Genomic DNA, 20,800 nt, shown 5'->3' on the forward strand with positions numbered 1-20,800 from the left:
AAATTTTCCATGAAATTATCACCAAATAATGTAATTTTGCATAATACTTATAAAAAAGTGACGAATCTATGACACGACTGAGGGAACAGCTTTGCTTATAATATAAATGCTTAATGTTGAAGCTAGTTCGTCATTATTAATTATTTTATCATGATCACTCCATTAATTTTTAAAGAGGACAATTCGATAGTACCTACGTATTGCCCGCAGAGGTGATAATTTCGCTAAGCACACTCAGAATAGTCCCCATCCTAGATAGCTAGTCTTGTATGTGTGAAATCCAGAGTGCTAGTCCCTCTCTCTTGCTGGATCTGGTGGAATTTTTCTTGTGAAAAGAGCTTCTAGTACAAAGCTCTGTCAGTATTCAATTTATGCGGAAAATTAAATACCTCTTAGCTCATCCTTCTCTTGGTCCTTTTATCTTGCTCTCTCTATCCTTTGGTAGAGATATTGAGGTCGTTCCCTGATGCATCAACTCCTTCCTCTGTTAAATTATTATTGATGCGTGAAAGCCTGGGTTATTCTGTCATTTCTTTCCTCTTATCCCACCGATATTTCTATTTGTTAAAGTTTAAGTGATACTCGGCGTCTTTTCCTCTTGGCTTTTTCTATCTCAATAATCACTTGTCCCATCAAATTCTCATTTACGTGAGCCCCCATTTAGAATTCACAGTATAATCTTCCTTTTAATTAATATTAAGTTGAATAGTATGGAATTAAGGTCACTTCAGCACAAATTTTATAAATATATAATTTTCATAATATGCGACATTTTATTTGTTCTTTATTTTGATCTTTCTTTTATTCTTTACGCTTTTTTATCAAAAAAGTAAAAAAATACAAGGAAAATGAGAAGTATTTAGAAGTTTTGAATCTAGGGGTTTTCATTATTGGAATCCATGATATTATAAGGAACATATTTTTAGCCATAATTTTCGGCATATTTCCTTTATGCTGGGTATGATAGCGATAGCACGTCAGCGACGGATTCTTTATTACTCAAAGTTTAGAAAACGAAAAGAATACCAAACACGAAGCTAACCAACACGGTATTTGTAGTCTACGTAGCGCAGGAGACAGCCTTATAAAACCAGTCGCGGAAATATTACACCATGCATTGTTTTTATTGGATAATAGAGTATCTCATTAAATAAGCAATTTACTTTATACAGAATAAGACAACGAAATCAATAGCAACATACGAGGTTACCTGATTTAAGAAATTCATTCCGAGAAACCTTATATTTACCAAGCGTTCCCCGACGGGCGCACGGAAATCTTTACACAAATGTTAAACGAATTAGGCCTAGAGCCGATAAACGCTCGGACCCTGAGCGCTAGGTTTAGATTGCTTGAGCATTTGAGAAGAGATATCTTCAAGAGTAACTCGAATGATATCATGTTAAAACCCCGTAATATTTCCAGGTCCAACAGGAACAATACATTAGGAGATATATTTTGGGAATTTGTTTTTATCCCTTACAATAACTCAGTGTAATAAATGATGAACGTGATTTCGTCAAAGCATTTCCTTCTTATTTGAAAACAACTGGTGTCTTAACTTCTCCCGCCTCTAAACTATTGAGATGTATTGGGATAGTATGCAGATGAAAGCTTAGATGAATAATGGAAGTTAATATTTGGTTTATGGTAAGTGTTTACAACGGAATTTTTTTTTACCGATATTCTATGTCGTCGCGTATTTTTTATACAACATGGATCGATTATTCTAAGTCCTTGATCGATATCTTTGACCATGTTAACATTATATGCATTGCTAGGGCATTATACTAGACAAGATCATTTGTGAAGAAACATGAGGAACTCGTCTCGGGCCACTGGCCTCATACACCTCATACCTCACGATGAGCAACTACGAGCAGAAACAACGAACTTAAAGTCATGGATAAATGGGTTCGTGGAATAGAAATGTCAGATGGAGTAAACGGCGAGGTGTGAGTGGTACAAGGTTATGTTAGGACTAGCTGCCTCAATGGTAAAGCAGAGTATAAAACGGGATATTTTTTACGCATACGATCAAAGATAAGAGCTAAAATCAACAAACAATATTACGCTCAATAAAAAGCATGGTTTAATCAATAGTTTGCCATGTCACTCAGTGAAAACTCTTGGTGATGAAATAAGAATTTCACACGCATTCAACGAGTGGTTTCGTCACCGCGAGGCGTGCATTGGAACAGTTATTTGCCTTCATTGCTATCACCGTTCCATCTCTATATATCAAGCGCATTTTATATGTAACTTAGTATGTCACACCGCGTTGAAACCAGTCGTTTAAAATTATGCTCGTGAAATTTACAAACTTTTTCATTTTAACACGAAGCAATCTGACAGAGTTCAGGAGAAAATTGTCAATTTTATCACGAATGAATTCAATTAGTGTTGTTTTTTATTTATTTGAGTTTTAATTTAAGTTTTCTCACCTCAAAATTTCCTTAGTTCCGATCATACGTTCAGGCGGAAACAAAATCGTTCCGGACACCTCAAACGTCTCTCCCCCTTTTGGTTCCATTCCCCCCACCTCTGTCATACCCCTCTCACTCCCCTCACCTCCCCTTCCCTCCCAACTTTGGCGCTCGACTTTGCCGAGTCGTCTCAGTCCGTAAAGAGAGTTCGGGGCGAGCGGGCGACAAGTGCACCGCCGGTCACGTCCACAGCCTCCGCATTTTACCCTGTGTGATATCGGCTTTTCCCCCGTGCAGACACGTCGGGCGGGCAGTCGTCATGCGCCCTTCGGAAGGGCTCGGACGCAGCGGGGTTCAGCCGACTGCCGTCGGGGTCTGATGCCTCGGTTTCCGTCAAAAGTTAACCGCAATCCGAGTGGGCTCGCCGGCCGCCCACCTTCGACTAGCCGCCAAGCTCATGGTACGGATGCCGGGGTCACGTATCGCACCACCCATTTAGTCTGCTGATGACATTAAACTGATTAACGTCCATGGATTGGGACGGATGAACAAAATCGTTTGACGATACGCAATCAGTGAAGCAGTGAAGGAATTTGTGAACCACGGAAATATGAATTCAAAACTTAAAGCGACCTCAAAGAATTATTCTCACCTCTAACCTCAAGAGGAAGTGTTGTGATAATTAGCATGTGATTAGAGACCATGAAGGGTTGAGTGATAACGTAAATAATAAAAATTAGTACCGTGTTTTTTTTATTTAGGCAGCGACATCAGTTCGTCTTGATTATTTGACCGTGGATTTAATCGCTATAAAGACTGAGTTTAAAAATATAAGCGAACTCTGGAGTTAGTAGAGAAATGGGAACATGTTAGAATATAAATTGCGAAGTGACGATTCTTAATTGATTGTTACTGTAGTTCAAAATTACTATAATTTAATATATTTTTATCGCTAGTAGATAGCCGCTTCATGAAAAATTTGATACTTTGTAACCAGAGCTGTTCCTTGAAGTTTCAGTATATGTCCCATTCACGACTTTGAGTACTTTTCGTAAATATTTTCGTCAAATGTAATCTGGTGTAAAGATCTTCTTGCAATCCTTGTCATGAATTGTAATTTTGACTCCACGCATGCTCTGCCATTAAAATCGCCAACAGCGTACGAGAGAGAACTGGAGAAAATCATGGAATGAAGCATATATTTTATGAATCCCGCTCAAATTCTTGTTACTCTAGTGACTTTCCTTCGGCAGTCTTCCACATTCACGTCGTGTTCATTCATAAAACGCATCCTGGACTCCACATGCCGTTTCTACTGCGTGTTCAACGTTAGTGGTTTTGAGTGGAGTGGAAAATTGACAGCAACAGGTTGAGAAGAAATGAAAAGACACACTGAATACCTCGACATGAATTCAAGAATATTTTTCTCCTTAATATAACAATTTTCGCGAACGAAATTATTCGTGGACTTTCTAGGGCAGTGTTTATCGATTCCCGAATCTTGAACTTTCGATTTATTTCTTCCAAGTCATGATGACTGAAACGCTACTCTGATAGAAAATTAAAAGGGTTTCGCCAGTTTAACTTTCTATTGTGATATAACTTAATTAAGGAACATATTGCAAATCTTTAATTTTTTCCCAAAACTTGTAAGCATTATATGCTCCCATTGATTTCTAAGCCTAATTTACGATCAAAAATTACACACTTAAGTGATCATTGATTATTACTCATTCAAATAAATACATTACGATTGGTGTTATGCTAAATAAGCTTCAGATCCCTTTTAAACACTGACTTTGTAATTAAACCATGTGTTGGTTTAGGTAGGTGAGGGTATAGCTCACCCAGAACTAACTTCAGGCGTTTGAAATTCACTGGCCCAGCTCTAACTCTCCGATCTAATAGTTCAAGATATAGTGGCACATAGTTTTCGCAGTTTGTGAGCCAAGGAACTCCACTACTTTACTACTGCCACACTACTCCAGACGCCGAGAAAGTAACTACCATTTGTATCGTTGTAACTCGTGAAAACGTGTTCGCATCCATTTTGGGGAAAATAAGCAGACCATGCATAGTATAGCGTGCATTCAGAGAAAACTATACCTACTATTTGACTTATCGCATGTTGTATTACGCTACCGCATTTTTGGAGAGCCATCTGGGATCAAATAAGCTGTTCTACTATACCTTTCATCGAAATAATACCAATTGAGTAGTATTTGATTCGTCGCTTGATGTGTCACGTATCTTATCCCACCATGTCTTCGCAGCCGGGCAATGTGCGTCGGCTGGCCCCAATAGTCGTGCTCCTTCTCGCCTCGCTATTACACGTGTGTCTCCCTCAGGAAGCGGCCGACGAGGAAGACAACGGTGGAGGAGCGCTGGACTTGCTGATGATGGAGGAGGAGGAGGACGAGGAGGCGTGGGAGGAGGACGATTGGGGCGACTATGAGGATGAGGAGGAGGAGGGGGAAGATGGGGAGGGGGAGAGGGCGGGTGGAGGGGGAAACGACCACAACTGGACGCACGAGGAGGACGCAGCGGCCGCGTGGAATGCTGGGAACGGAGAAGATGCGGATGACGCACCCGGTGAGTCCTTTATGCCGCTTTTCTTCTAAAAGTAAAATGTCGCCTCCGGTGCACGCAATAGTCTGGGGGTTGCGAGCCCATGGGGTGCATTGCACCAAATGGCACGCACGTGCGAGGGAGCGCTCAGGAATGGGGGCTGGGTCCATTCGGATAAAATAAATCTTCGACATAGGAACACGATGCGTTCCATGACCTTGGTCGTAAATTGAAAAACCTTGCATCATGCATCAAAAAGTGTACTCATCTCACTGCATACAGCACTCCGCAAAAACTTCGCGTTAACTCATGATCGCCACAAATAGTTCCCTGCACATTTGACATGGTTGGGGGCGGATAAATTTCACTGCCCGTGGGTTGCAATACGGGAAGGAAACGCTGAATGTTTTCTGACTTTATGAATGTTAAATTGATAATTAAAATTATATCATTTCATTTTAAATCCATTCGTCTTGAATTTTATTCCCAAAATGCGAGATCCTCCTCGCCGCACCGGCAGTCCCATCGGCCGACTGAAAAGGCGTAGAATTTGAAATTTCTGAAACTTTTTAATGTTTCGATTGGGTACGGTTGTTCTTATTGCTGATTATCGTAGTCATATTTTCGTAATTTGAGGACTAATTGTATAAGGAGTCGAGATTCCAATGCAATCGCTTCACGAAAATCGAACCTTCAAGTTTTAGCCTATTTTTACAGCACTTGTTCTGTTCCACGTCGTTTATTCCCTTGAACAAGAGGAAAACCGATTACACTGTTCTGCAAAAAAATTGTTCAAAAAATTCCTGGCTACAATTTAGGGTGCTTCTGGCTAATTTTCGGTCGCTGAATCCGAAAATTACCTCCGTTTTTTTCTATCACCCTCCATTTTTACGCAACCCCTAAATTGGGGAAAACAACCCCTTCTCTAAACTTATCGCTTTTCAAGGGACTTTTACTAATGTTATCTGCTTCTGATTGAAAAAAACTGACGTTTTAAGGCAATTAAAGTCTAGAGAGAGACAAACTTCACTGGGGTTGAAAAGATTTAGGGGGTGAAAATTGAAAAAAAAACTTTAAAAAACATCAAAATAACCATTTTTCTTCGTTTTTTGTGACATATGATATGGTAGCTAATGGAAAAGTTTTTAAGGGATGAATACACTCTTCACCCCCCCTATTTTGTAAAGGATTAATATAACATAAAATACAAGAGAAGAAGGGGGTATACGAGTGGTATAGGAGGGGGTTTAGGAGGTGGTATAAAGAGCTGCCACAAAAATCTGGAATATGGGTTTCCTTTAAAACAGTGGCATATCCAACAGGAACCGAAGGTAAATCGTGGCCGTTGTTCAGTAAAACAACCATGAAACTTGCCTTCGACGAGTCGATGAATAGCCTACATTGGTCTGGATCATTCTTAATCGCTAATTCCCTCATCAGTCCTTCAATATCAGTGCAGAAAATCATATCATCATTTTCATCATCCGTTGAAAAAAATTGAGTAAGGGTTGACTGTCTGCCTCTGTAGTAAGATACATTCACATTATCGGCCAAAAGATTCCACAGCTACAAATGAGAGCCTAAAAGTTGTGCTTTACCCTTTGGTAAGTCTAAATCTTGTATAAGATGACTTAGGTCCTCGTGTTATGGGATGAGGTGCCCTTTTTGACTAGTCTAGGGTCCTTCTACATCAGGGCTGTAATATTCACCTCGATGGCTAGGACCTGCTTCCACTTCCGGTGTAGCTTCGTTCACTAAGACATCAGAATCGAATAATTATTGAAGATTTTTTGGCTCAAATTAATGTTAATTTAGGTTCCTTCTTCTGTCTTTATCTTTTAAGCCATTAAGTAGCTCATATTGATCATTTCAAAGGTGCGTCCCAAAAGTATCGCAATTATTTTTTTTAAAGAAAGTTATTAAACATATTTGCACAAGCACTTTATATTCTTCAAAGTCCTTCCCTTGGAGTTCTACGCATTTTTTCAAGCGTATCGGGCATAATCGGTGCGCGCCCAGGAGGGCATCTTCGGAGATCTCTCGCAAGGTCCTCATCACGGCCGATTGTCTCTCCTCTAAGTAAGAAAAATGGGTTGATTTCCGGACTGCCTTCATCTGAGGTAATAGAAAGAAGTCTACTGGGGTGACCTCTGAACTATAGGGGGTTGGAGCAGCGTTAGAACCTCATGTTTAGCTAGGAACTCGCGGTCACGCAGAGTGTTGTGGCAAGGCGCTTTGCCGAGATGGAGTAGCCATGTAGCGGAGATGTCCTCTTTCGTCCAGATGACCCTTTTTAAGAATCTTTCCGGCACTTTCATGTAAGGAGCAGCATCAACTGTTCATCCTTGAGAAATAAATTCCTTATAGACCACTTCTTAACAGTCTAAGAAGACAATGAACACTGATTTCACATTTCATTCTTGCCATTTTTGGGATTCACTTCTTCCAGGCCCTTCTTTAGGGCCTTTGAAACCTCAAAACTTGACAAAGCAGAGTCCCCGTAAACCTTGTTAATCATTTTATTTGTCTTCACAAGGGATTTTTTCAGTTTAGCATAAAATCATTGCATTCAAAAAATTCTCTTTTATCAGCATAAAAGTCAAGACCAAGGCCGTAGCCAGGGGGGGTTAGAGGGGGATTGATCCCCCCCCCCCTAAATGAAAAAAATTAATAGATGTTCTATGCTCGCTTGGTGCTCACACGACGATATTATATAGCGGCGCAGGGACATCTAGTAGTCCACTGCGACTCAAGTCAATAATTATCTAAGCGAATTTGTAGGTGCAGTGTGTGAAATAACAGTGCTGTGAATTAGTAGAGAGGTGAGTGACTTATGAACCTACTGAGGGACCGCTGAATTGACATCGACACCGAGGAGTTAATTCATTTGTTCGCTGCAAAGAAAGCTAGAAGACTAAATTCAATTTTATAATAATATTTTTATATTTTCCTTTAAGGGTATTAATTATAAATATGTGTACTTAACTGTTTACGCTATTCTATTTATCCTATAAAAATAATTTTATGTTTGTTTACTACTCCATAAAATATTTTATAATTATTTAAAAAATTTGAAAATATTTTCTGGCTACAGCCTTGGTCAAGACATGTCAATGCAGAAGCCATTCGGCGAGTTTTCTGGCTGTCTCTCCGCAGTGCACACTCGGCGGGATAATTAATTGAGGCAGTGTATATATGCGATTGCTACTAACCTTAAACTAACAACTTATGGTCAGAAAGGACTTGAGGGTGTGGTACAGAGGATGCGCAATTGCCCTACCTGCGTAGTACCCATCTGTCGCTTGTATGGTGTTTTTTCTGAGCGACCGGAGGTTGAAAAAACCACCCTCGTATTATCGGCATATAAGTCAAGACATTTCAATGCTGAAGCCATTCGGCGAATTTTCCGGCTGTCGCTCCTCAGTGCACACTTGGTGTGAGAATCAGTTGAAGCAATCTAATTGATGAGATGACCGCTTACCTGAAACTAACAATTTAGAGTCAGAGATGACGTCAGCCTGTGGTGTGGAGGACGCGCAGTTGCCCTATCTGCGCAGTACCTCGCTGTCGCTTTTATGGTGTTTTTGCTGAGCGATTGGAGGTCATCGTACTTCATTGTAGCACTTTCCACACGTGTTTCATCCTTTCCGATCATGGCTTCGTTTAAGAGTAATAAAATAAAACCGGTCGGTAATAAAATAATTGTGTAATTATACCAAATCTTTTTCATCGAGAAATCCTTTGTAAATATCCCCAAATTTATTCACTCAAGGGCCCATACTCATTATTTAATCCTTACTTAGCTCTAAATTTTGATTGCAACACCATCCTAAGCCTAAGTCAAATTCTACAGTTAGCGCATATGCTTACTATAGACTATTTAAACTGAGCGACTTTTGCTTATTCCCAAACACATACAGTGCAGCCCAGTAGTAAAGGAAGGAGTTCATTCTGCAAAGTTTTGAAACTACTTTCTAACTTTCTTACATTTAATACTTTTATAGTTCGAAATTGTATCAATTTGTATATTAGTAAGAGCAAACATTTTTCACAGTTTCACATTGCGAATTTTGCAAATAACCTAAGAAATAATTTAGACTACAAGGGGAAAAATTGATTTTGGAGTCATTTTATATTGACATCGCGTTTAGTCGAGATTGAAACAAAACATCTCCTATCGGATTGGAAAGTTAGTATTAGATGCAACCACAAAATCTTTATGTGCCTGTTTACGGTTAATGTCATGCATCTACATTAATGTAATAAGCCATCATAAATGTATGTTTCAGAGGGGAAAACAGTGTATTAAACGATAAAGTTAACTCAAATTATGTGAGAACCATTGTAAATTCTTCTCAATGATAGTTATATTCAGGTGTTAAATTGATTACAGCAAAACAATCGTAGCAATAAGACGCATATTCAAATTTTAATGCTTACAAAATTTGTTTGTTTAAATTATTAACGTATGTAAAAATTTGCAATGAATATCACAAAGCTATTAGCATGTAACGTATTATACCTAAAGTTGCGTGGCGTATATCAGACTCCAAAAACAAAAAAAATATCAAAATTAATTCCATAAACGTTGAAAAACATATAATCATGTTGGTGGCTATTTCAGAATCATAAAGTAATGACTTACAAGGAATATGAGTTCCATAACTATGAAAATACGATGTGGGTAAAGAAAAGAAAATTGCTAGAAGACGCCACGCGACCAACGGAGTTAATGGCTCAGATGATATATATGTCTTTAAGGTAGACCTCAAATCTCTAGCTCCGGTTCCAAGCCTAATTTATATAAAGCTGTGAAACATATTGAGTTTCTAAGGCCTCATTTTTTCGCCGTAAAACATTTTGATGTTCTATGATTTCTTTCTTCGTATCGAAAGATATTGCGGTATTGAAGATATAACAATATAGTGTATTGAAGATATAACAATACTGCATATCGTTATATCTTCAATGGTAATAAAGAGTAATGAAATAAAAGCGAGCAAAGCTATTAACATGTAACGTATTATACCTTGTTAGTGTGGCAAGTGGAGATGGCGTAGCCATGTAGCGGAGATGTTCACTATTCACCATTGAAAAGCATGGGATACTGTAAAGTATAATGACACATTATACCTTAGTTAGCTCGTCTACGTTTTGAAATATATTGAGTGGTTCTCCGTACCACTTAGAAAGACATCAGTTCTTAATTTATTCGTTCAATCTAACCTACGCACGAAGCTTCCGAGTCTCTGGTGACACCCAGTCACGTGAAATATTGATATACTGGGAAAAGTGTACTATATATATATGTACCGATGTAAACCGCAAATCCTTACCTCGAAGTGTCGTCGGGAAAGAGGTCCAGCGTCGCGTCGCCCACGCTAGAGTTATCTCTCCGTGAGGGGAAATACACCGGGGAAAGAGTTGGGATGGCGCGTGGGTGTTGAGGAGGGAGACGGCGGCAGTCGGGCCGTGGGTGGCCGGGAGAGGATTCAGAGCAGCGCCAGTGTTTAGGGGCCCCCTGAACTTTTTTCTCCCCGATTGACTCGTCTTCCCCCGTGGGTGATGGTGGAAAAGCTGCAAAGAGAAAAGTTCCAACGAGGCTCTCATCCTCTCTTTCTTTCTCTCATTTATGCCCAAAGTTTTCTTTTTTCTTTCTCACTTCCATATTCTTTCTCTCTTTCTCTCCTCGCTATCAAACCCCTCCATTCTATTTGTTTTTCAGGGTAAAAAATGTACTCTGCTAAAAGTTACGTCTGTAATTGATGAGTAGTTTTGGGTCTAGAAAGTTTTTTATTGTTAGATAACATTACAAATATTTGCCAAGCATAATTCAGCCAATTGATAAGTGTTCAGTAACTATTAATTCCTCGTATCTTTACTGCTAATTTCATATCATTCTGTTCGTATTTGAAGTATTTTATGAAACTCGATTTAAAGTAATGAGAATATGGTTCTGCAATCCATTTGGAGGAGGGCATTCTCAAAATATGGCGTATTAAAATATAAAGTTTTATTTCTTTGTCTTAAAATAATTTCTAGGAACGGAAATTGCTTTCCTCAGACTTTTTCCTGTTTTGATAAAGAAAGAAAAAGTCTCATTTTTATATAAAAACTCTACTGTTATTTCTTCACATACTTCATGCATATTATGCGTCAATAAATAACAGTCTTACAGCCTCCTTTATTCGCAAAATATTTTAGAATTGGCACAAATACGAATACATTATTTTCGTAATTTTTCTGACAGCGAATAAAACAAACTTTTGGGTATAAATATGAATGAACTCACTCCAAGTTTCCCATATCCTCTAAATAAAAAAATGAGCTCTATTAAATCGGCGAATAAATTCTAATCCTCTGTTCAAGTCATAGTCAGGTCAAAGAGTGGAACTGGAGACTTCTTGGAAGCAAAAAAAGCGTTTTTTTTCTATTTATGTTCCTGACCCCGCCATTTAGACATGATATCGAAAATAAGAGTTTTAATGCAGTAGTGTGAGGGAATTTTGTCCAATGAAACTTGTAAGTTGTAAAAAAATTCCGGGGGTTTGGAAACAAGAGGTACGGCTAACCTCATTCTCAACCTTAAAATTAATGTTGTGCCTAGAGTGGTAAGGTTGCAGGATAAAATATGTCCCAATTATGGGATATGACGAGTCAATTATTTCAGCCTACCTTAAATATTTTTACCTTCTCATTCTTTCCGTAATACTTTCATTGTTCAAGCGTTAAAATGAAAATGCATCCTTGTTCAATTGAGAGAATCAGTCATATCCTTCTAGGTACCTACTCTGGTAGGTAGGTTCTGTTTTAGATAGATTTTTTAAGCTCACCTTAAATCACTTTGGTTAATTGCACAGGCTTAATGGATTTCACACGTAGAACGAAGAAGTAATTTCTAAAGTATGCTTTAGTAAAATTGTCATAGAATGTGATAAATGGAACCGGAGAGTTCTTCAAAAGCAAAAAACTAAGCGCTTTCATGGCAAATGAAAAGGCAACTTCAGTCCGGAAATATCTAGTATAGTTAACAGTCATGAAGAAAAAATAAAAATATTTATGCAGTATAATAAATATCCAAAAAAATACTGCATACCATGTCAATATTTTCGAAATATCAGGCAAAACTTCGATAGTTAGCTAAATTTTATCACCACTATCCTTGTACCCAGTAGTGGGGGAGAAATTCCTAGCGTGAATTAGAACTTAGCGCGAAATAAAAAAAAAACATCCACTAGACATGGAGACTGAAGAGCTCCCATTGCCTGTAGATCTTTTAATTGGCTCTTGCGTCATCAAATTTAGAGGAACCAAGACTTCGATACATCATCACGGTTAAATCATTCCACAACGTTGTCCTCTATTACCTCTAAAACACTCTAAATGCGGATCACTCTGAGGCCGTTTCTTCATTTCTTCATTTTTGAGGATTTTAAATGACAATTTTAGTTAGTACCTTTGACTTGAATCGTGAGAAAATACATTGGGTCGATAACTATAGAAAATTAATTAGTTATAAATCACCGTCATGCAAAGCTTCGGTATATTTCTGTGGTTTATTATGGTTTTAGCTACATTTTTTTTGTATTAAGATATATTTTTTATTGCCAATAACTCTATACCAGCTACTCCAAAGTGGATACCACAGCTGCGGTGAGGATGAAAAATTTTAAAAACTCATTTTTAACTTTGCGGTATTCCATCATAACATTTCTTGGATATTACACTTACCGACACGGATTTCGATGAATTATCATCATCTTCAGGCGTAAACTATGATATTTTTATCTAATAATCTAAATTATGATCTATTTATTTTCATAATTTAGATTCCCGTTATGTAAAAAAGCCGTGGTAGAAGTTACAGTGTAATTTGCAAGAAAAATTGGATAACTATTGCTTGTGCTACTTCTTTTTTATTAATGCGACCTATGTTTCGTTGAATAATCATCATCATAATAATTGATGCCTGAAGATGATGATTATTAATTGATACCTGGGTCACTTCAATTTAAAAAGGGAAGTGAAATAAGTAATGGTTATCCAATTGAAAAACTTTGATATGAAATTTGATCAAGGTAAAACTGAATTCGGGAATCTTATATTTCATGAGCTATCGAGAATGTATTATAAATAAGGAAGCTGTCATGAACTCGTCACTGTGTGACGTACTACAATGACGTTGATAGGGGAATTACCATTGATAATCCTGTGTTAACGCAAATCACCCATTTTCTGTCATTGCGAAACATTTATGCATTGTTAATGTATAGTCGCATTAGTAAACCCACTCGCATTGAATTCAAGAGCTTCCCGCTAATCCATTGTGCGTCCTTAAATTCACCCCCAAAACGGTAATTATTCGGAGATATCAGACGGTGAATTTTTCATCACCGCTTTAACTCTTGCAATCTACGCTCTCTTTAGAATCGCTAATGGCCTTTCCGCGAAAATGAACGTGAATCTCTCTTCGCTGTCCTGTCAACCCCTCCCGCCGCACCCCACCCAACCGAGTTCTTTGTGCCCCGAAACTCATCAAGTTGGCCTTATCCTCACTCGCATTTGGAAAACCCATCCCCTTTTCTACTTAACCATATGCTCTGAGAATAAGAGAACCACGATCGTCCTAATCTCTGAAAATCGTTCTCTCGTAATTTTCGAAAATCCGCGGCTAGAATTACTTCCTGTCCCCTTGCCAGTGGCGTAGCGAGGTGGGAGGTCCAGGGGGTCCGGAAACCCCCCCCCCCCCACGAACCCAGAAATATAGAAACACAGTTATTTGGCTTCATAAAAGAAAACAATTATGACAAATCAAGAATTTACAAAAGAATTCTTTGAAAAATTAAGATTTTTCTATTATTTAAAGTGTTAAAATTAGTTTGAAACCTTCCTCTTAGTATGCTTTCTTTTATATTTCCCCCCCTGGTTTTGACCACCCTTCTCCCCAAAAAAAATTCCTGGCTACCCCTCAGCCACTCGCCACCCTGTCAATTGGTCCTCTATGGCCTACCATCTTTCTTCGAACGCAAAAAATAGTCTATCCTTTTATCATCCTTCATTTATACTCTTTTATTCTTCAAGAACAGCAACGAGACTTATGAGAACATTACATAATGGGATCAGTAGGAAAGATTCAATGATTATCTCCTTATTCTTTATCTTATTTTTTTATTCTTTCCAGATACTGGGTGAAATTTTCGTGCATTTTCTTGTATTTAAATACATCCATGCTTACATTAGCTCTTTCTCAGAAGGTTCTCGCAGGTTTATACACCCCTCTTTCTGTTAGGAGTTTTCCTGGGGATCGGGTTGGTGTGGTGGATAGTGTGTGGTCTTCAACATTCCATAAAAGAGCATGATCGGAGGTTTTTCTATTCTTCTATTTTAATACGTTGGCCAATTAAATTTCTGAGATTGGAGGAGTGGCTAATACGGTATGAAGGAATATTTCTGGGTATCGGGTTGGTGTGTCGGCTAGAAGTTTGGCTTCCCACACAGTGGGCTCGGGTTCAAATCCCGGCGGTGGCAGAGAATTTTCAGAGACTGCCCGATCCCTGCTTGAATGTTGTGTGGAGAAATTTACAAGGGCAACACTCCGTCCGGACGGAGATGGGACGTTAAGCTGTGGTACCCTTGGCGCCTTTCGTTAAGAGTAGGCTAACGCCGACGCCGGGTTTCTCTCCACCCTTCCTTCCATACACTTCCGTCATGACGCAAATGACCTTAGCTGTCGGTCGCCTCATTCACATACAGTACCAAACCAGGAGTTTTCCTGCAGTAGGTTTATTTTCCAACGAAAGACAATATTTTACGTTTTTTTTTCATGTTTTTCCACATCTTTTTACACTTGGTAAACGTAAGTATCTTTGTTCACTTTGCATTTTTTTAAGAATTCTACTCTGTCTCTTTTGTCATAATTTGAATGCATCTAATTTCAACCGCAACTTGACAATGTATTGCTCTGCAAATATTTAATGTATGATTAGGGATTATATAGAAGATGGCACTTTGAATTTCCAATCCCGCCCAATAAAGAAGAATGGTCTCAAATTAATCAAATGTTGATAGTTAGGCCGTTATAAACTGAAAAAGATCATAAAGAGTGATTTTGAAAAATGTATTTATATTGTCAAGTTAAAATAGTTCTTGGAGTGTAGGTCAATGTATGTTATGCAAAAAAGTTTTAGCCAACGTTTCTGTTTATTTGAAACTATCATCAGGGCTTACCTTTGCACATATTTAGAAAATTACTTTTACATTACATGTACATTTTTTGTTTTATTTTTTGTTTATTTTTTGTTTATTTTGCTTTGATGATAGTTTAAAAAAAACAGAAACGTTGCCTAATACATTTTTGCATAGCATACATTGACCTACACTCCAAGAACTATTTAAACATTAATTAAACGAGGTCAAGATAAGGAAAAAAATTTATATTATCATACATCTTTTACCTTATCTCTGCGACTTTGAAAAAATAAGCCTTTTTTATTAATGCCTTTAACCCTTTTAATACCAAATTTAGATTTTCGATAAAAATTTTAGCAATTTATAACCTCACGGTCAAATTTGGCAAGATCGAGTCGGAAGGCATTTATTGGCATCTTGAGTATAAATTAATCCTGTATTTAGGTGCATTTTCCCTTTATTACTAAATTCCGTTAGGACATGAACTTGGTCATTTTTCAATACTATTGTTCGCTGAAGTCGAAGGACGCCTGAAATAGTGTGGGACAACAAAAATAAATAACAATAGTTCCAGGAAGAGAAATGAGTTAGGTAAGTAAGATCGAGATATGAAATGGAATGGAGACGGAAATGGTGAAAAAAGTGACGGGAAAACAAAACCAGAGGACATGGATAACTCTTATGTCCGGCTTCCGCTTTTTACGGCTGGCCACGAAGATGATGCTGGTGGCTACCCTTACCGGGCTCAACCTCATTATTTCCCCTTATCTTTCTCGCACACCCATACTCGGGGAAGCGTTGGTACGGTCAAGTGTGTGATGCAAGGGTTAGAGCGGAGGAGTAGGACGGGGTGGATAAATATAAAAATAATATTTATAGCACTCGTGTCATCCACTTTTTTTACCGGCAATAATCAAACAAATCTCCGAAAGAAATTCTACATAACTGTTAAGATTAAATATTATTGCACCATGACACTGCTTTGAGGAGCAAACGAAATATTAATTTACACAATTGGCCTTCAAATATTACACGATAGGTGAATAATAATGTAGAAAAGAGCCTTATATTTAATTACACGAGAAAAACTTAAGGCAATCACATATTGACATGTAAAAGTATAATTTCATAACCTAACCTAAGGATATAAGGTTTAACACTTTCCGGCGAACAAGTTTATGTAAGAGCGCCGCTCTTACATATTCGAACCCGCGAGAAGAGTTTATACTAACCTGAGGATATGTATAGTTCATTTTCAACCTTTGGTGTTATAACATCACTCAATGTATTCATGATTATAACCAAAATAATGCCAGGAAATACATTATCATTATCGCACAGCAAAGAGATATAAAGATATCTGCAAAATGGAAAAAGCTTCTAAATGTAAACGATCTTAGTAGAGAGGAGAAAAATAAAAAACCTTCGAGGAGGTAGTACTAGCTATTTCCAAGAAAAATAAGGTGGTGCTATTCACATGTACACGGTTAATTTAACAGTCGAAGAAATATTTATTTATATAAAGTATTTTTCACATAAAAGTAAATTCAATTACTCAAGTTACGGCATGCTTTTATTTAATAATGCAGGTAGGCCACCATCAATCACCATACGGCCTTGTAGCTTCAAAAAGAATATGAATTTCACAAATGAACTCAATTGTTTTCAAATTCCACTCTCTGATGCAGCGGTTACTTTTTAAGATAAAATTTTAATATTTATAAGAAACATATACCTAACGTGTTGGAACAGAAATATCCTGCTTGAATTTGATGTATGTCAACAAATTCACTTTTGTTTTGTTCCCAGAAAACCTAGAGCTCCAAATCTACTCACATCTCTGCATTGTCCTGAGAATATTTTCCAACTACAAGTTGACAAAATCTAGGTACTGCCTCGCTACGTCATCATGATTTACTCTTATGAAATATGCATATGTGCATTTGGTCCTTTAAAAGAAACCACTGCCACCAATTTGTTGAATTAAAACTTTTGACAATTCAATCTAAGTTCAGGACTTTTAAAGGTATGTGTTAAAGTGAGGAGAATTTCGTCGAGGCAAGCGGGTGTGTATTTATTCCACCGCATACTCTGAGAGTGGGATGCCGGCAACATCGGAAGGGTTGAGGGTGGAGAGATTTGGCTTGGGGAGCCAGAAAGGGGAGGTGGAGAAGTAGATAGGGCATGCGATGGGGATGGAACCAAAGGGGTCGGACCATGTGTTGAGAGGGTAGTAGGGGGATGAAAATATGAACGAAAAGCGATAAAAGGGTTGGTGGAGGGGTCGGTGATGCCCTACCCGAGTTCATCCCCTTATCGTTACCCCGGGTTTCAGGCTGGGGGGAGAGCGATATGGTGTTGTGGGTGGTGTTTTTCAAGCTCACCCCTTCTTGCCCATTGTTACCACGCGTGCCGGCGGACGGCGCGGGCGCCCTCTGATCTCTGCGGTCGCTACGGTCACGACTGCTTGGGGAGAGTTGGTATACAGGATGTCTATAAGGGCAGTGGGGCGTGGGCAGGAAGGTGTGGTGAGAGATATCGAGAGGAATTGGGCCGATATCGTTCGCACATGGGAATGTGTGCATGCATTTACTGCTTTGGATTTAACTACCTGAAGCTCATTGAATTCGCATATCGCTTCGCTTTTGTTTCAGTGTTTCAGCCTTCCGCAAATGACACAGCGGAGACTTTCGCAGTTGGTCACTTATGTGTCGTCAAAAACCTTGTATTTAAATGGATTTACAAAAGTCGCCACTCGTGTCACTGACGGCAGAGCGATCCAAATTTCAAGTTAATAAAGATATAATTATAGTAAAGCCTATGTTATTTATTATGTTATATAATGTTATGTCTTAGACCATTCCTCCGTAAAAAAAAAGTCATCCAATCGGTGAAGAACTTTGATGCCGGTCGAATGAAGCGGCCCTGTACCCCTTACGAATAAATATAATAGCTTTTTTTACGTCAAATGATTGGGGCAATATGGATGAGTTTTCATTGATTTACTGAAAATACGAGAATATTTCGTCGATATTTTGTTTATAAATTCATAATATTGCCGTGAAAATCAACTACACATACCTGTGCTACCTTTATATGACTGCTTTAATACTCTCATTAGGACCAATTTCGGACACCGGCCTCTGGAATGGGATTACTATTCGCTTGTACGATTATATTACGTATTTTTTACGTTTCAATTGCTGGTTAATTCTTTTTATTTTAAATTAAATTCTCTAAATTAATTAATATAATTTTTTCCTTGATTTAAGCTTACATCGTAAATCCTGTTCCGTAATTAGTTATTTTACTATGTAATTCGATAGCTACAGTATCAAACCTTACCTCTTTCATCAAATATTCCAAGGAAGTCACGTGAATGTAATATTTTACACTACCAGTTTTGCGCTTATCACAAAATAGTAGCGTATACAACTCAAAATTATTAGTAACTTTTCCTTTAGCTCAAATCAATAACTTGAAGGCTGGTGGAGAAAACTTTCATTATAAAACTATGAGTGCCGAAATAAGAGAATTTTGAATTAGCAATTTCTCGTGTTTCAGCTAGCCAATTAATGGCATAAAACCCATCATTAATATAAGTACGCAGCACATCGTCTTAGGCATGCGAATCTCGATCGTTACGTTGCGTCTCAGTTGATGCCCATGTGGTTCTAATCGAAGTAATTTCCTGGTGCTTAATGTGCCTGCTCCATTGGCAGTCACAGTGACTTCCGGGTCTAGAGATCGTGAGGTTACGCGACGGAACCTATTTCATGCGAACTCCCGAGCGCTTTCAACGCTTCCGTTCCTGCTGGAACTAATGATTGATGATTAGCAGCCAGCTATTAAACCCTGCATTAGAAATAAATATGATTAAAAACTGAGCAATAGATATATCAGGATACATTTATCAGCGGTTAAGCTGTTTTGAACCAATATTTTTGCATGTCTGATGTCATTACATCTAGCCGATTACTTAATTATTAAGAGTTATAATGCTATCTTCGATTAAATTCAACAGCTTCGTAAAAGTATCATAGGATATTTTTGTGTTGCAATTAAGCAGTTTGACTTTGAATCAATGAAATATCCACTGCTGATTTTTAAAAAATTGCACTTACTTGTATGCTGGGTCTAAGCGGAGTACACTAATTCACATATAAGTTTAAGCTATTCCGAAAATTGAAAGAGATCCCCGATTATCAGTAAATAAATAAGGGTCTGATATCAATAGCATCTTATTTCTATGACTAGGAATTGAAATAAAATTAGTCCCTTAATCTTACAACCTTTCGCTAGGTAGGGCATAGCAAAATTCTTGTTGTTTTAAAGGTGAACTAAAATAATGATCTCTAATCACATGTTATTGAGAGCCAATCTAATTTATGTTTCATTTTGAAGGATAGTTTAAGCCAATAAGAAGAATAATATAAGAATAAAGTCCGTATTGGTTAACTTCAACGCTGAATGTATTTATTTAGAAAATCTTTCATTGAGTGAGTTCTAAATTTGAATAACAAATAAGTGTGCACATCAATTGGATCACATTTAAGAGCTGAAAAAAACAATTAATTTCTTTCATTAAATTGAACGAAATGGATCAGAAACTTTTATTTAGTATCTAAATGAAAGTTTCTCCAAAAGTAAAAGTTGACGTTTTATTCGCTAGCGGTTTGTATTTTAATTAATTTACGCCTTGTTTCTGGTGAATCCATGGTTTGCGCAAACCTTTTTTGCTTAGAAATAGGAAAAAGCAGGAAAATAGGTGATAAATGGTTTGTTACTTTAGTCTGGAATGAACCCAAAGGCATGAAAAATTTATTCTTTTCAAGCCTTTATCTATTCAATTTTTCTTTTTTTAATTTTGATTTCAAATAACTAAACTTTAGGGTGGTTTACCACTTTAGGAGGAAGAGTTTAGGTTGAAATTTTGGTTCCAACGACTTTTCGATACTTGCCTTGGCAACAGAAAGGTGATAGTTTCCGAAGGTTTCGATGATCAGTGAAGAATGAAAAGGCTTTTGCTTAATTTAGCGGAATGAAAAACGGTTGAAGAAATCGTTAATGAGGCACATACTCTCAATGGTAAAACTATGCTTGTCTTTACGCTAATACTTTACATTCCTTTACTTTACCACTTAATATTCACAACTAATATGTATAAATGATATATCTCAGTAAAAATAAATAATTATTTTTCTTTGTTTTCATGTGTTCGTGAGATTCTTTAGCGGGTTTTTTGTCTTCACGATACCACAAAACCCACTTCAAGCCACTGTCTGACTAATGCATACATATTTTTTGGGAAGACGCGACGAAATATGACGAAAATTAATAGAATCGACCCCCTCTAAATCATATGAAAACGAGGAACAAATTCCCGAAACATTGAAAGTTAAATTTTATATCTATTAAAGTGTTGCCAACTCTTTCTACGCCTCTAATTTTTGCGGGGTTTTGGTCGAATATTTGAACACTTTTTAATGACATCAAATTCATCGAGGCAGCCTCTAGTCCGCACCTTGCGTCAGTGAGACAGCGTGGAAGCCAAGAACTGTTTGGCATTCCTTGTATTCAGTTTAATTTGATTGTACATGTATCACAAGCAAACAACG

The 20,800-nt window shown here is 37.7% G+C and overlaps 1 protein-coding gene across 1 annotated transcript in view; it reads left to right on the forward strand.

Moving 5' to 3' along the window:
- The first annotated feature begins 4,687 nt into the window (after positions 1-4,687).
- The window catches only part of LOC124162589 (nephrin-like), a 345,009-nt gene continuing 328,896 nt past the window's right edge, over positions 4,688-20,800 (forward strand). The window contains exon 1 of the mRNA XM_046539169.1: positions 4,688-5,018. Coding sequence (XP_046395125.1) covers positions 4,688-5,018 — 331 coding nt within the window. The remainder of the gene's footprint in view (positions 5,019-20,800) is intronic.

This window comes from Ischnura elegans, chromosome 7 (assembly GCF_921293095.1).
Source record: "Ischnura elegans chromosome 7, ioIscEleg1.1, whole genome shotgun sequence".
Classification (NCBI taxonomy): Eukaryota; Metazoa; Arthropoda; class Insecta; order Odonata; family Coenagrionidae; genus Ischnura; species Ischnura elegans.